The 12,815-nt window shown below is 36.1% G+C and overlaps 1 protein-coding gene across 1 annotated transcript in view; it reads right to left on the reverse strand.

The window, feature by feature from the left end:
* Window positions 1-12,815, reverse strand: part of LOC107676095 (microtubule-associated protein 4-like) — a 42,444-nt gene that overhangs the window by 26,764 nt on the left and 2,865 nt on the right. Inside the window, exons 2-5 of the mRNA XM_016470619.1 lie at window positions 10,513-10,697; window positions 1,752-1,862; window positions 564-653; window positions 255-449 (exon numbers count right to left, since the gene is read on the reverse strand). Coding sequence (XP_016326105.1) covers window positions 255-449; window positions 564-653; window positions 1,752-1,862; window positions 10,513-10,693 — 577 coding nt within the window. The 5' untranslated portion in view covers window positions 10,694-10,697. The remainder of the gene's footprint in view (window positions 1-254; window positions 450-563; window positions 654-1,751; window positions 1,863-10,512; window positions 10,698-12,815) is intronic.

Raw genomic sequence — 12,815 nt, forward strand, 5'->3', positions numbered from 1 at the left:
CTTATCACATCAGTAAAATCATACTCATAATAAGTGATAACTTGAAGACCATGAAAAGTATGAAGCATTTATCTTATGACAAGATATTGATGAGGCATCCATGCCTTGACCAGACAGAGTGGAATGATATGAGAGCTGTGATCATAGGACATTCTGTGATATAACAATCAATCAGCATCTTAATATCTGTGTTTAAAGTCTGTCTTACCTGTTCTAGACTGCAGTGAGGTGCCTTAAGTGGCGATAGACTTTACCTGCAGAATTATCCTGGCTGTTACGAGGGCTTGTTTCACTCGAATTAGCAGTTATCTGGGATGGTTTGGGTGGTTCATTGGCAAACAAGGGTAAGGTCTTCTGAGGTTCACCCATGCTGGGGGGTTTGGAGCTCTGTAAAGGGGCCATGCCAACATTCATATTCATACCGATATTCATTCCAGGCTGAGAGAACCCTGAAGCATAGAGCAGTAGAACAATACTGCATTAAAACTTAACAGAGCCTGAGGAAATGAACTGAATCAAACCCACAACCTTAAGTCAGCAAGAACAAAAATTGCTGTGGTTACCCAGAAAAGAGTCCATGCTGTTGTCCTTCACCGTAGATCCCATCTGCTGGTTTCCTAATTGGACAGGCTTTTCAATCATTGATGTTGGGCCTGGAATTAGAAAGATTTGGACTAACGTATAGCACAGTGTTTCCCAACCGGGGTGCCGTCTGTAGCGAGCAGGGGTGCCGTGTAAAAAATCCTTTTTTAATATTTTTAAATTGCTAAAATGTTCAAAAAAGCATCTATTATATAATATCCATTTCTGATGTCGCCAATAATTAGAGATGCGCCGAAATTCCGGCTGCCGAAAATTAGTTCACAGCTCAGGATTCACTTTCAGATGGTGTGACGCTCTGCCTATTATCCCGCTCTATGCGTTGGCGCTCCGCTCAGTCGCTCCACTCATATACCGTTCATGCTCATCGGAACAGCAAAGTCCACTCAAAAACTGAGCCGACAGGAAACATCGATGTAGTACAGTATTGTTTCTGTTTGCAATAGCCCTACTGTGCTGTAACATGGTATATGGGCAACTCAGGTAACGCTGCCCTCTCATTCTTTGATCTGCTAACCGCTATGTTATGCTCACGTGTTCTGATAATAATAGCTTTCTAGGACTAAACATTATTTGGATAATTGGTAAAAAAAAACAAAACTTTTTTTTAAAATATCTTAACCCTACTGTTAGACCTACCTAAAAAACTAAAAAGCAATTTATTTAATTCGAAGGCCTGTCGTTATTTTTTATTTGTGCTATCATTATTCATTTCTTTGTTCTTATTTTATTACTGACTGCTTGTCATTTTTTATTCAATTCAAAGTTTGAAATCAAGCTATCTCGTGCTACTGCATACATTAAAATCTGTCATATAAATTGGTCTCTTCAATAGAAATTAGCCTACTGATTGTCACCATTGATGGACAAAATGTTTTTATAATATTAAAAATATATGTATGACATTATATTCTGCAGTTCTTCCCTGTTGTACCGAATATCTATACTTTTCAAATGATCATATCGAAGTTAGAAATTCAAATATTGTGACAAAATTAATTTTGTAGGGCGCCACAAGTTTGTTAAAATTTCCACAGGGTGCCGCGACTAAAAAAAGGTTGGGAAACACTGGTCTAGCACATAATAATTGTTTTTTGTGAACTATTTCATTCAATTCTCTTAAGCAAGCCTGATGTACGCAATGATCCCACCTGATTGAAAGTCATTCTTATAGACATATTGTCCAGGCGGGCTGGGATGGATGTCTCCCTGAGGGTCCTGACGTTGCCCTCCAGTCTGACCTGCAGACATGAACCCAGACCCTGAGAAGAGAGAAAACATACAAACTGACTCTGTATAAGTGTATAAACACTCTGCTAGTTTTTAAAACTAAAGAGCAAAGGATTTATGCAGGAAATGCATACATTTTTCTTCTTTACATTTCAGAGTGGTGATTTAAAAAAAAAATACAGATTGTAACACCAAAGACATCAGTATATAAAACAACTACATACAGTAGCTACTGTATTAAACTAACCTGTTAGTTAAATATATAAATATATAAAATATATTTATAAAAAATATATAAAAATGTGGCACAGGAAGTTTTCTGAATTTTAGACAAAAAAATACTATATCAGACCTACCAAAGTTCCGGCCAAATGATAAAATCTCTTCAAAATTGTAGTAGTAAGAGCTCTTTCTGACTATTTTTTTTAATTTTATGATCTGTTGGGTAAAAGCCAGAATACTGAACCTTCAGAAATTGAACATTTAAAAGAACTGTAATGCATTTCACTAATCATTATTAACCAAATAACAATAATAACCAACTTTTTGGCCACAAAAGGTATTTCAATTTAATTGAAATCTATGTGGTTAAATTGTCAACATACTCCAAGTAATCTTTCATGATCTGTGGAAATGTATTATATTAAGTATATTTTATTTTTATTTTAATAATTCTGTATAGTAATTTTATGTATGAAATGCTGAATTGCTCAGACACAATTCACAACACCCACCTGAGAATGACCCATCTGTGAAAAAGAGGAGTGTAATGTTTAACAGTGTGGTGAACACATCCTCTTCATTAGTAACTTGCATTTATTAAGTCCTGTAAATGTTACTTTCATGAAATCTGATGGACTGTCTAGTTTAATGTGTCCCCTGTCAAAGGCAGTGGGGAGGGGCATCCCTGAAAATAGGCCTGCTCCCATCCATTCCAATATTTCACCGTTATGAGAAGGGCAACTGGAGATGAGTGATGCTGAGACGATGGGACAGGCTGGGACTGCAGGCCTGTTACCGTAGTTATACAACCAGCTGAGGCTGCTCTACATTCCCTAGGCAAAGCACTCTGTTAGCATCAAAACTGACCGACACAAGGAACCAGTACTGAACCAGCATTAGCTCAGATACCAGCCCTGGATTAATGATCACACTCCTACAGGACTAGGCTGTTCCAGCTCCATGCAGTTATCCTCTTTGTGGAACAGGATCGGTGTACATGTCACTGTGAGTCATGCTGTGTCTGCTATATTAGCAAGGATGCAATGTGAATCTGTTGGCCAGGCCTTTGTGTTGAATGTTGACAAGGTACAGAGGGGTCGACCCTAATGGGTCTTCTAGGTGATTTGTGTGTTTATGCCTCAAGTAGCATGTTTTCGATCTTCTTTATGCTTCGGGATGCTGATGGTGTACTAAAATAAACCCGAGCAGAGCAATGGCCTCACAAAGAGAAGCATATGAACCTGAAAACAAGCTACAGTTAAATGACAAAAAATGGAAGAGGAACTAAAAATAGTCATTTTTGTCCCAGACATGAGGCACTTGAAGTGCAGACTGCCAAGTCATGCTGTGGTAGAGAGCCTCCTTTTGCAGTTAAAGGGGGAAGCAGCAGACATCCTATTCAGCACAGAATCAGTTACATGACGTCATAAACCAATGCTGTACTGTGAGTACCAGCAGCACAGACAAAGAACCAGTGTCTCATGCAATATGGTTACAAAAGCGCACAAACATGATAGACATACTACACAATTTTTACAGAAATATTGTTTAACATTGTGAAAATGTTGGGAACCAAATATCACTGGACCCCATTGACTTCCACTGTATGGACAAAAAAACAAAAAACACAAGAGACATTTCTCAAAATATCCTCTTTTGTGTTCCAGAGAAGAAAAAAGTCATACAGGTTAGAATTCACATGAGGGCGAGTCAATGATGACCAATTTTCCACCATTTTTGGGTGGTGTATCCTTTTAAAGCACACTGAAATGATACGCAAAATAATTCTACTTCAATCTACTAAATGTAATTGTAATTATTTTCACTTAATTTACTAATTCATGTTTATATACCAACTACTCAGTTGACACAAGCTCTTTTTCAGCATTTCAATAACTAGACATCAATAATAACCAGAGGGTGCTATTTTTCTATATTTAAAGACTACAGATTTAATATTTCCTATTAAAATAAATCAATTTAATCTAACCACAATAGATTGCTTATATGGTTTTTGGACTTTGTGACAAGTGACACATTTTTCTACATCACACTTTCCACAGATCTCAAAACTAAAATGGACATTTTTGTAGCATATGTTTTGCAATAAAACTTAGTGCAGTATATTAAAATAAACGTTATACTGCACAATGAAAATAATGTTTTCTAACCTATTTGAAAACCCTTGATGTCTGCAACATTTAATTGTCATATGAGAGCAGAGTAGGACAAGAGCCTTGCAAATAATACATAATTTGCCAAAATTCTATTAATTCTTCAGTTTATTAGATGAATTAAAATGTTATATTAAAAAAGACATTAATGAAAATATATACGATAATGGACTTCAAGTGTAATTTTATGATCTTTCCAAACAGCTGCACAGCCTGTACACTGTAAAAAATTATTTGTTGACACAACTTGACTTAGTCGAGTCATCTTGTTGCATTGGCGCAGTTAAGTTTAGCAAACATTAGGTGTTAAGTTCACTCAACTTATACGTAGTTGTTGAAATAACTTGTAGTAAATTGAGCCAACGTACTGTATCAATGAGCATTTAAAATTTTTAGTTAAGTCAACTGAAAAACATATTGGTTGAACTTAATATTTCATGTTTTCACAACCATGAACTAAGTCTAACTGACAAAATAGTAATTTGTACTCAACATCATAACTTAACTATTTGAGTTTACTGGACTTCATTGCTTTGACAAGAAGTTCTGGATATCTATCTGGAACCAGAGTTTTTTATGAAATCAACTGCAAAATTGAAACTCTCAGCGTTTAATTTTTAAACGGATACATTGCATCCAAAAACACAGACAAAGAATTCTCTTGCAAAGATATAAAAAAATCTTCACATATACACAGCTCACACAAACATGTGCAAACTTCTCTATGCACAGACCCATCTTAGTGCCAAAATAGTACAAATAAATCTCCTTGTCATTATCAGATATTTTCATTGCAGGAATAAATGTACATGAATAATTCACACAATAAGCCGTGTTAAAAAACTTCACTGTTCAAAAACGGTCTTCAATTCCCAATCGTAGAAACAAGACAAGGAAAGAGGAAGCAGTACAAGGTAACAACAAAACAGTCAGTTTGAAAAAATTTAAAGAATACCAATGTTCCACTTTTTAAAACAAGATTTAAAACAACAATGCTCTTACACTTTAAACCAGTCCATCGATTAAACAGTATCAAGAAGGGACATTTTTTTGTTTGTTTGTTTTCTGTCTTATCGCAGCCACTTGCTCGTCAAGGAGTGAACTCTTGCGGTGCAAGAGTCTGACCCGACTTGTAAATAAATCACCAGTGATGTGGTGGCAACAACAGTTGTTTGTTACCTTTTTGTTCAGCACCAATATAAAATTTAATAGTGGATGAGCTCATGCCACTTAAATCAGGGGTGTCTAATCCTGCTCCTGGAGGGACAATAATGTATTACAGTTTAACTCCAACCTGGTTCAACACACCTGTCTGGAAGTTTGTAGTGATCCTGAATACCTTGATTAGCTGGTTTAGGTGTGTTTAATCGGGGTTGAAGCTAAACTCTGCAGGATCTTGCCTCCCCAGGAGCAGGATTGGGCACCCCTGCCTTAAATTCATTGGGTTGTAACAACACTTTAAATGATTTAAAAGGATAGGTCACCAAAGATGATAATTGTCATTTACATTTACGACATAATACAACAACAAAATCAAACCTTATTAGTTCTTGTGTCATGACATTTGATCAAAAGACTTGCAAGAACCAATGAGGTTTGATATTTATGAAGAAGCTAATACAATCAACCATTTTTGTAAACCAAGACTGACATTTTTATGCTTTCATCATATAAAGAAATTGTATGATTTCAGAAGACTTGGAATATGACATACAAATCGTATAGGTTACTTTTTAGACACTTACTCGGAACACACTGATATGGTCACAAGTTAAATGCTTCTTCAGAGATAGTTCACTCTTAAATGTGCATACACAATCTTTATAGATGCATGGGAGTGGACAGTGACTTGCCTGATGGCAGTGTTTCAGCTTGTAGTGTGCGAACCTCATCGATACGGAGTTGTGCTTCGACTCTGCTTGCACTGTACTGATCCTGCAAATAAAAAACTAAAAAGTCAAACTCCAGCCAAGTACACATACACATGTTACATACAGAAATATTCACTGAAAATCTTACTTGAAACTAACGATAATGAGATCAGATTAAGAAAACGCTAAGAAGTGACTTATATTAATGATCTTTAAAAAAGCATCATATGACCCCTTTAAAGGATTTAAAAGGATAGGTCACCAAAGATGATAATTGTCATTTACGACATAATACAACAACAAAATCAAACCTTGTTAGTTCTTGTGTCATGACATTTGTTCAAAAAACTTGCAAGAACCAATGAGGTTTGATATTCATTTAGAAGCTAATACAATCAACCATTTTTGTAAACCAAGACTGACATTTTTATGCTTTCATCATACAAAGAGATTGTATGATTTCAGAAGACTTGGAATATGACATACAAATCGTATAGGTTACTTTTTAGACACTTACTCTGAACACACTGATATGGTCACAAGTTAAATGCTTCTTCAGAGATAGTTCACTCTTAAATGTGCATACACAATCTTTATAGATGCATGGGAGTGGACAGTGACTTGCCTGATGGCAGTGTTTCAGCTTGTAGTGTGCGAACCTCATCGATACGGAGTTGTGCTTCGACTCTGCTTGCACTGTACTGATCCTGCAAATAAAAAACTAAAAAGTCAAACTCCAGCCAAGTACACATACACATGTTACATACAGAAATATTCACTGAAAATCTTACTTGAAACTAACGATAATGAGATCAGATTAAGAAAACGCTAAGAAGTGACTTATATGTAGACTGTTTATCTATTTATCAACATTAAGATCCACAATTTTAGTAGTGATGGGAAGTCCGGTTCTTTTCCGCGAACCGGTTCTTTCGAACAGTTCGCTTCAATGAACCGGTTCACCAGTTCTTTTACGTCCTCACCGAATGACGTCATTTATATCGTGAATGAAAATACGCTCAAACACATTCAAATAAAGTCATTTGTAATCATAACTTAAGTTAAATAATAATAATCATCACCATCATCGTCGTCTTGGAAAAGTTTCTCACATTAGCGTTTTGCAAAAGCACCATATAAGGCTCTGATGTGCAAACAGATGTTTTACAAGTCTTATAGCTATAAATTGAACTAGTCTTTATTAGCTTTTTACAGAACGAGGATTCAGCTCATAAAGCTTAAACTATAACGTGCATACAATAGTAAATAGCAAATTTCATTTACGTTTTCACTGAACAGTTGTTGTGTTCATCATGTTAAAATGCTGTTTGATATAACTAATAGCATTTGCATTTTCCAGTAACTTTAGGCGTACGTTTGATTTTTTTTATTAACTTACATTTCGCCAAATTCACAGTGTACTGGAGATCCGAGAACCGCGGCTGTAACAGCTCGGTAGAACACTCATGCTCAGTATCAGCTGTTTGTATTCATCAGTTCTCTCAGCACAGCATGTCTCAATTCAGTGAACGTTTGGAGTTAATGGCGTAACATATACTCCAAAATACTGTTTTATTTCAAGTCTGAGGGACTGTCAGGAACGTCTGAAAGTGAATAAACACGAATTTGCCTGGCAGTGCGTGTGGCTCCCGATTAGTTCGCAAAATGTGATTGCCTGAAATCAAAACGCGGACGGTGAGCGCCAACGACTCAGAATCATTTTTTACAGTGTAATAGCCAGCATATATATTGATTAATCATCTTTACTTGTACTTTGTTCTTTAGAAATGAGCCTTCAAGCGCTTGTCAACAGACAACTTACAATTTCCATAAATCTTTATTACTTTGTCAATAAACAAGCTTTATCTCACATAACCTTTTCAGTGGAAAAAGTGTGGCAGGAAAAATATATTCCTTGCCTGCTAGCTGGCTGTAATGTTTTATCAATACTGTCAACTTACGCTTAGTAATTATTTCTCACTGAAATTTCAGTTCCACCAATGATCTGATGAGAAGCTACTACAGAAAGACATATGCTACAGCCTTAATCATACTGAGAGTGCAAGTATTTACAGTAACATCAAATAAATGGCCATTTCTCTCTCTTAATGGAGGCAGAAATTTAATCTCATATGGATCTTTGACTGAAGCTATTAAAAGTATCTGTCACATCTGCTGTGGACAGATTTGCTGATGTTAGCATCCACATACATGCTCACTTTTGCACACATATACAAATACCTTGCTGTTGTTGACAGTGCATCCTGCTGTATTGATGTCTAAGCATTCTGTCAAGCACTAGCCCAATGTCATACTGTAAAAATCTTACGTGTAGAAAAAAAAAACTTTCATATGATTAATATAGGATAAAGAGAAATAGAAAAGGATGGCCTAATCCCAGAAACGGATGCCCAAAAGCTTTAAAAGTTAATTTACCTACTGCAATGTCATAGCCTCTATGTGACTTTTACTAAAATAGTTTGTTTCTAGATGTTTTACCAATGACTAACTTCACAAAAAGCACCAGTGTTAAACAATAACAGATTAGTCAGTAGCCTAGACACTATTAGCGCTTTCATGCATACCAGGTGATTAAACTGTGAAAATGTGCCCCAGCAAATAAAAAACACATTTAAGAATAAATAGTTGTGATGGTTGTAACCCAGGAGGAAGGATGATGTTCGCTAAAAGGCACAATATGTAATTTTTGCCGCTAGAGGGTGCGTATTCAAAATAAACAAATAGACAAAGGCGTAGTTTGATGACGCCGTGACTGAGTGTGGAATCATGGGAGTTGTCATCTTCATCCCCACAGCCGATGCAATCCAACGGGACTTGGGCAGAAATAATTTTCATGGATGAGCTAATGATTTGTTAACGTAGGAGAATGAAGCAGGGTGAGGCTGAAAGCCGTCGAAGCGAAACGAGGCCGCTGAACGAGCACGACACACGGCTCGAAAGCAGCGGAGCTTTTATTATGCCACAGTCGACCGCTTCTGCTCCTTCCGGTCGTGCGTATGTGGGGGAAAAAAAGCAGTTTTATCATACTAGATACGTTTGAAAGTTCTGTTATAATGCTACTCTGTGCGGTCGTCACCGGTCTATTAAAACGCACAACATATTAAAGCATCTTTGGTGTTTCCATGTTTTCTACCAAACAAAACTAAAATCGAGGGGTTATGACGTCATTGGCAGGCGACACAATGACACTATGGACACGGTCCGTGTCACTAGTTAAAATTGCTTATTTCTCTGGATTTAAACATTCTTTGAAAAAATTTGGGATAATGTAAGTACACAAGTCAGCAAAATATATAACACTGTTCTAGTGGTTTTTGGATATTTTAATAAAAAAAATTCACCGAACCTAGAGATCACTCGGATGGGTTCTTGGCAGAAGATATCACACTTTGAGGCGGAAAAAAAAATCTTAGGGGAAATTCTTAGATCTGAGATGTTGCCAACCATGATCAGGCGTATGTCCTAGACAAACAAGCATAAAAGCAACCCAAAATACCTTGGAATATCAATTAGTTTTTTTCTCATAAAACCAACGTGAACAGGATGTGAAACTAGAGGACAGGAATAAAATGTGCTTCTGCCACTTGCAATTGAGAGTTTCTTGAGAGAAGAGAGAAACACAAATAAACCACAAAAACATCTACTTCAGATTAGATACATCAGGGGCCAGTTGCATAAACTAGCCTCTAGTGTCTTAAGAACTAGTCTGACCAACTAGCAGTTAGCCAAGGGGTAATCAGTCTTGTTTTTTTGGAGTCAAGTTTTTATGTAACCGAATGTTTTTGACCAGTCTTAAAGAAAAATAATTAGATGAATAACTTTTAAGACTAGTCTAAACCTTTTTATGCAACACCAAGGCTACATTTATTTGCAGTAAAAAAAAACTGTTTTCTTTTTCAAATATATTTCAAAATATAATTCATTAATTATTTAATTTATTAATTATTTTAATTTCCTTATTATTCCTGTGAATTTTCAGCATCATTACTCCAGTCTTCAGTGTCACATGATCCTTCAGAAATCATTCTAATATGCTGATTTGGTGCTCAAGAAAAAAAAAACGTATTCTTATTAATGTTACAAACAGTTGTGCTGCTTAATATTTTGTGGAAAGCATGATACATTTTGTTTCTTTGATGAATAAAAAGTTCAAAAGAACAGCACTTTTTTGAAATTTCTGTAACAAGTACAATGTACAAATGTCACAAATACTATACTTTTATGGTGTTTTTTTATCCATTTGGAAGCTTGTTGTATGAAAAAAAAGCTGCTTGGACATTAAATATACTTGTACAATAAATATCCTTTTGTGTTTGATTAAAACATTTTGTTACTGAATAACATTAAGATGAGTACATTGGGAAAACTTATTCAAAATATTCAAAAACACATACTTTCTCTTTTGCCATCTAGCCCATCCAGAAGGGGGCGGTAGTCTGACTTCCCAACGGTCTCGCCCACTTTATCATCATAGGTCTGTGCCTCCAACCCGGCCACAAAATCCCTCTTCAGCAGGCTGTCCTGGGTCGCCTTAGGTGCCCCATCTGTGAAGGCATCACGTAAACTGAAGTCCATCCTCCTGTAGAAAAAAAAAAGTGAAGGCGATCAGTGAAAACAAAGCAGGCCTGAAGCCAATTAAAATGTAATGCAGCTGAAAGGGCATGTACATACTCTCTATATATCTTGCCCTAGATAATCCTGCAATAAAAATTAAATGGCCTATTTTATTTTTTTTACATATCTTCAAATCAATGAGCAATTTAGGGTACGCTCAGAGGGGTCAAACACTCAAAGATTTCTCGTATGAAGGCTTACAACACATAAATATGGCCAGATGTTCAGACCTAGACAAATCTGATCATGTGCCTGTGCACCACATATTAAGATCAGCAGCTATTTTGAAGGATGTGGCTGAATGCCAAATGTACAGCTGTCATAATTTACTCTTTGAAAGGTTAAATTGATGATTTCCTTTTAACGGCAGAACACGAGAGAAAATGCTTCTATAAAACATGTGACACAATTGTACACTACGAGCATGTGAACACAAAAACAACTATGTATTATGCCTCTAAACAGTGTCACTGAGGGCAAATAAAGGAGGAAAACTCAGAAAAGGATAGTGAGAGAAAGAAAGGGACAGAGAGAGCGAGCATGTCATTGTGCACTACCCAAGGCACGAGTTTAACTGTCCCATTGTTTCTCTAGCTGTCACACTATCCACATTCAGAGAACCCAGATTAACACAATTACACACTGTCCTGTTCAACAAAGGTCCAAAAAGCAGCAACACTGTTGCGTGACGAACATACAAACCATCAAGAACCAAATCAAGCCGTCGTGCATTTTGACAGTGGGGGGCAAATGAATTATGAGCCAAACAAATCTCCACAACAGATTTGATCTGTCCAGTATAGACATTAATATGATTATGCAAGTCTGTTCAAAGTTAAACATGGGATTAAAATGCTGCTGCCCCAGAATCTACCCAGAATCCATCTCCTCCCCCTGAATCTTCCTCGCACTCACTCTCTCTATTTCAGCGGGGAGTCTTTCCTATTCACTTTTATTACTTATCCACAGCTTCATCTTTGTATTTCCTTCTCCCTCTCCTTGTCTTTCCCATCCCCCTGTATGTAGATGGATGTAAAGTGTAATTCTGTTGATATCCTGATGGATGGTAAAAGGCCTAGCTGGTCCAAAAAAAAAGAAGGGATTAGAGGTAGTGTGATTTCCCCTCGTATTTATCAGCCGGACTGAATCTCCTGTAGACATCACAAAATCAGCCCAAAACACTTACTGTAATCAGCTGTTACTGTACAGCAGCACACACTGACGTACAGTAACATTCAACCGTATGAACAAAACATTTGGCAAAACAAAGCTTGACTGCTATAATCCCTAAAATGACTTCATACAGAAATCTTTCTACATCATCCCCTTCAGTTTTGTGGATAAATCATATATGTGGGCATATTTTCATCAATGATCTTAAAACAAATTCTGATCTGGTTATCAGTTTTTTATTATTATTATTGTTTATATACAATTATAGTATTCATGAATATTTTCAATTAGCTTTTATTTTGATATGATCGGTTTTCATGTTAATTTCAGTTTAGGTTTGAGTAATTCTGTAACATTTCTTTGTCATTTTTAATTTCCATTTAGATTTAAATTATTTTATTTTATCTCAGTTGTAGTCATTTTAAAGTAAAAAATATTGAATTAATCTGACTAAATATTTATAAATATATTCAGTTAATAATATTTAGTTGATAATAGTTCATTTCAGTTAGTTTCCAAGGTAATATAATTTCCGTTTATGTTTTAGATGAAGTGTTTCATATAATATTTACATTTTATTTTGTTTTATTTCAGCTTTATTTCAATTACCAAAAATGATCTTTATCAAGTTTTAGATTTGGTTAACAAAACACTACTGTATTATTAAAGCCGAACTCTAGTTTTTTCAGAGAGGAAAAAACATGTCATATGGCAGGTCATATGGTGTGGTATCCTAAGGCTTATTCATCAGACCGTGGCAAATGAGACACAGGTACATCTCTGCACTTTTACTGCTCTGACTCTAACACGGCTCTGAGTCCTGCTGTGATTCAGCAGTTTTTCTCTGTGCCTTGCGTGATGTCACCAGCCCTGGCACAAAGTGGCATCTCACAGAGTGCCATCACTCTCT

The sequence above is a fragment of the Sinocyclocheilus anshuiensis genome, unplaced genomic scaffold (genome assembly GCF_001515605.1).
Source record: "Sinocyclocheilus anshuiensis isolate Anshui unplaced genomic scaffold, SAMN03320099.WGS_v1.1 scaffold3293, whole genome shotgun sequence".
In the NCBI taxonomy this organism is placed as follows: Eukaryota; Metazoa; Chordata; class Actinopteri; order Cypriniformes; family Cyprinidae; genus Sinocyclocheilus; species Sinocyclocheilus anshuiensis.